The sequence below is a fragment of the Morone saxatilis genome, unplaced genomic scaffold (assembly GCF_004916995.1).
Source record: "Morone saxatilis isolate NCDOM2014 unplaced genomic scaffold, NCSU_SB_2.0 Contig14, whole genome shotgun sequence".
In the NCBI taxonomy this organism is placed as follows: domain Eukaryota; kingdom Metazoa; phylum Chordata; class Actinopteri; family Moronidae; genus Morone; species Morone saxatilis.
Window position 1 is genome coordinate 19,259,985 of NW_023339696.1, and position 3,130 is coordinate 19,263,114.

Genomic DNA, 3,130 nt, shown 5'->3' on the forward strand with positions numbered 1-3,130 from the left:
GGCTGTGAACCAGGGTTTGTCGTTGTTGTAACTCACCCTGGTGAGTTATAATTATATAATATCTAATATACATGTCTGAATATCTGCTTCACACTATTAAATGTTTGTATAAAATGCTTCGTATAATCAGTCGTAACCATATTTAACACAGATTTAACCAATCACAGTTTCCTGTGAATCTCTAAAACGTTGATCCATACGTCACCAACCAACCATAGACTTTACTCTCACAGGAACAAACGGCCTTTTAATTAATTATTCAATAAAAGTAATATTATTATTACAAAATAATCACAACTATTAAATACTAGTTTTTACTTCCTCAATTTTATTGCAAAAAAAAAAAAACATCTCAACATGCATCACAATCATTAATAAAATCTGCAGTGAAACCAGGAATGACACAACAATCCTAAATGAAACCTGTGACATCCTGCAGGGACTGGATGGGAGTTTGGTGTTTTGCTCAAGTGCAGCCCGGCAGTGGTCGCTCAGAGCTCAAACACCGCTCCAGCTGACAGTCCACACTCCAAACCGCGGTCCATGCTGGACTTGAAATAGCTGGAGGTGGCGAGTTACTGCACGGCGGTGAGAAAGTCCCACAAGGTCCGATACACCCAATATAATATTTATCTTTTATTTAGTCATTTTGTGTCTTTGCTGCTGGTTATATATTAATCATATAAATAACCTCAAAAAGAATCACAATCAGCCCACTGGGAGCTGAAACATGAACACTTGGTTTAAACATCCATGTAGTATTTTGAAATGCATTCAGCATCCTCAATAACCCTGGAACCACTCAGTCCAAATCAGCCAATCAGCTGCTGAGATATCGTCCATATAGCTGATCATTAATGCTAATGATGCTAATGATGCTAACTGTCCAACATATGCAGGTTAGCATCCGTCAGTGTAACAGCTGGAGACCCAGACTGAACAGTTCTAACATTAAACTTTATACCAAACCTGGAACACAGACAGCCTCATTTAATCCACACAGAGAACCAGAACTGTTGAGCGTCGTCCTCGTTGCTGCCGTCGTCCTCGGATTGGAGTTGTGGAGTCTGATAACCACCGACAGGTGATGGTGTCAGGATGTCTGACGGGAGGCAGCGAACTTTGTCCACCTCTGGAGAGTCTCTGTATCAGGTCCTGGCTCTGGAGAGAGGCTGCAGCCATGACGACATCAAAAAGTCCTACAGGTAAGCCCCGCCCACTCACCTGCGCCAGGTGAGATCAGTCAGCTGACACGCACTCATCCAGACTGCAGTTTGATCCACTTACTAGTTCACAGAGCTCTCGAGCACAGGAAGTGACAGTGTGTGTGTGTGGTGGCAGGAAGCTGGCGTTGCGGTACCACCCCGATAAGAACCCGGACAACCCGGAGGCGGCGGAGAAGTTTAAGGAGCTGAACAGCGCTCACGCCGTCCTGTCTGATCTCACCAAGAGGAACATCTACGACTCGTACGGCTCTCTGGGACTCTACGTGGCCCAGCAGTTCGGAGAGGACAACGTCAACACCTACTTCATGTTGTCCACCTGGTGGGCCAAGGTGGGCGGGGCTTACACTGTGTCTGTGTATGTGACTCAGATCAATCAGGAAACAGGAAGCAGTTACTTCCTCCGATTAGCAAAACGCTAACTAAAAGCCAGCTAACGATTGATGTAGATTAGTTAGCAACAGTACAGGAAAGGAAAAGTTGACGAGGTAAACTGCTCAAATGCGATTGGAGCACAGAGTAAATGGGGCGGGGCTTAGGAAGGGTCGATTTAATGTAAATTGTGACCAATCACAATCATGTATTTGAACCTCCAGAACCACCAGGGTGGCGGGTTTCTTTGTTTTTTTCAGGTCTGACTTATGGTTCCGGTCTCGTCCTCAGTGATGTAATGGATCCTAGTCTGTCTCTTGTCTCAGGGTCTGTTCCTGGTGTGCGGGGTCCTGACCGGGTGTTACTGCTGCTGCTGTCTTTGCTGCTGCTGCAACTGCTGCTGCGGGAAACTCAAGCCGACACCCACAGGTGAGGGGGCGGAGCCAGACTACTTCTCCCCTGATGACCTGGAGGAAGAGATACGCAATGACCCCGACCACGGTGAGACCACAGGAAGTCCTGGGCTTTTATTTTGATTAAGGTCTGATGGTCTTTTAAGGGTGTAAACAGGTTGTATGAAGAATGGATGATTAGCACAGTTTAAGGGATTTTAAAGCTACAACACAGATGTTGGTCTCTGATGCATTGTTTACATTAGCTGAGCTAGCAGAACTGTAGTTACACTTTAATAACATCTTCAATTGAACTTTGCTGGTTTTTTTCCCCATCATGCAACAGTGGACAGAGAGCATCAGCTATAAAGCCTATAAAACTAAAACTTCCTGCTGTTTGTCTGCAGACGTTGAAACTCCGATCGTTCAGCAGCCGACGAACGCCAGCGAGAAAACTCAGCTGATCACCGACGGACATCGCAGATATGGAGACACCTACTCATGAACCCACAGGAAACAGGAAACGCATCACTGATCCATCCACAGTGCCCTGACGGACCCCTGCAGGCAGAAACACACCACAGTCATTTACACAAACGGGCCAAAAGTATGCGGAGACACTGGTAAATATACTTTTGGCCTGACTCAGATGATCAATAAGATAATTATAAAAAATGTATTTTCATTAAGATCCAGATCTGTGGAAACACAAATAGATTAAAATCCTCATGTTTTGGTCGGTCTGGGGTCAGACTGCTACTTTAATGATTATATAAATTGCAGTGCAGTAAGTCTTTAAATCATTTTAATAAACTAACACTCTGATTGGTTGAGATGAAGGAGAGGCGGGGCTTAACACAGACCGTTCACACACTGATTATATATAACGGTTCAGTATTTTTTGTTGTTGTTGGGTTGATGTAAATAATGTTTTGGTTTCCTGTTGATTTATTTATTTGTGCTTGATGATGTAAAACTGTGAACTGAAGTCAGATTGGAAAATAAAACCACCTGTAATGACATCATGTGATTTATATGTTTCTGTGAGCAACACAGAGTCCAACACAGAGTCCAACACAGAGTCCAACACAGAGTCCACAACACAGAGTCCACAACACAGAGTCCACCACACAGAGTCCACAA

General features: G+C 44.3%; 1 protein-coding gene across 1 annotated transcript; it reads left to right on the forward strand.

The window, feature by feature from the left end:
* Positions 1–812: 812 nt before the first annotated feature.
* LOC118322979 (dnaJ homolog subfamily C member 5-like) lies at positions 813–2,576 on the forward strand. Its single transcript, XM_035654868.1, has 4 exons — positions 813–1,205; positions 1,342–1,555; positions 1,922–2,096; positions 2,395–2,576. The coding sequence occupies exons 1-4, from the start codon at positions 1,099–1,101 to the stop codon at positions 2,490–2,492; spliced, it is 594 nt and encodes a 197-aa protein (XP_035510761.1). The 5' UTR covers positions 813–1,098; the 3' UTR covers positions 2,493–2,576.
* The last annotated feature ends 554 nt before the right edge of the window (positions 2,577–3,130 follow it).

Excerpts from the sequence above, each read along its gene's own strand:
- LOC118322979 (XM_035654868.1), top strand. The coding sequence starts at position 1,099 with ATGTCTGACGGGAGGCAGCGAACTTTGTCCACCTCTGGAGAGTCTCTG. Across the intron at positions 1,206-1,341 it reads GACATCAAAAAGTCCTACAG|GAAGCTGGCGTTGCGGTACC; the intron begins GTAAGCCCCGCC and ends GTGTGGTGGCAG. Across the intron at positions 1,556-1,921 it reads TGTCCACCTGGTGGGCCAAG|GGTCTGTTCCTGGTGTGCGG; the intron begins GTGGGCGGGGCT and ends CTCTTGTCTCAG.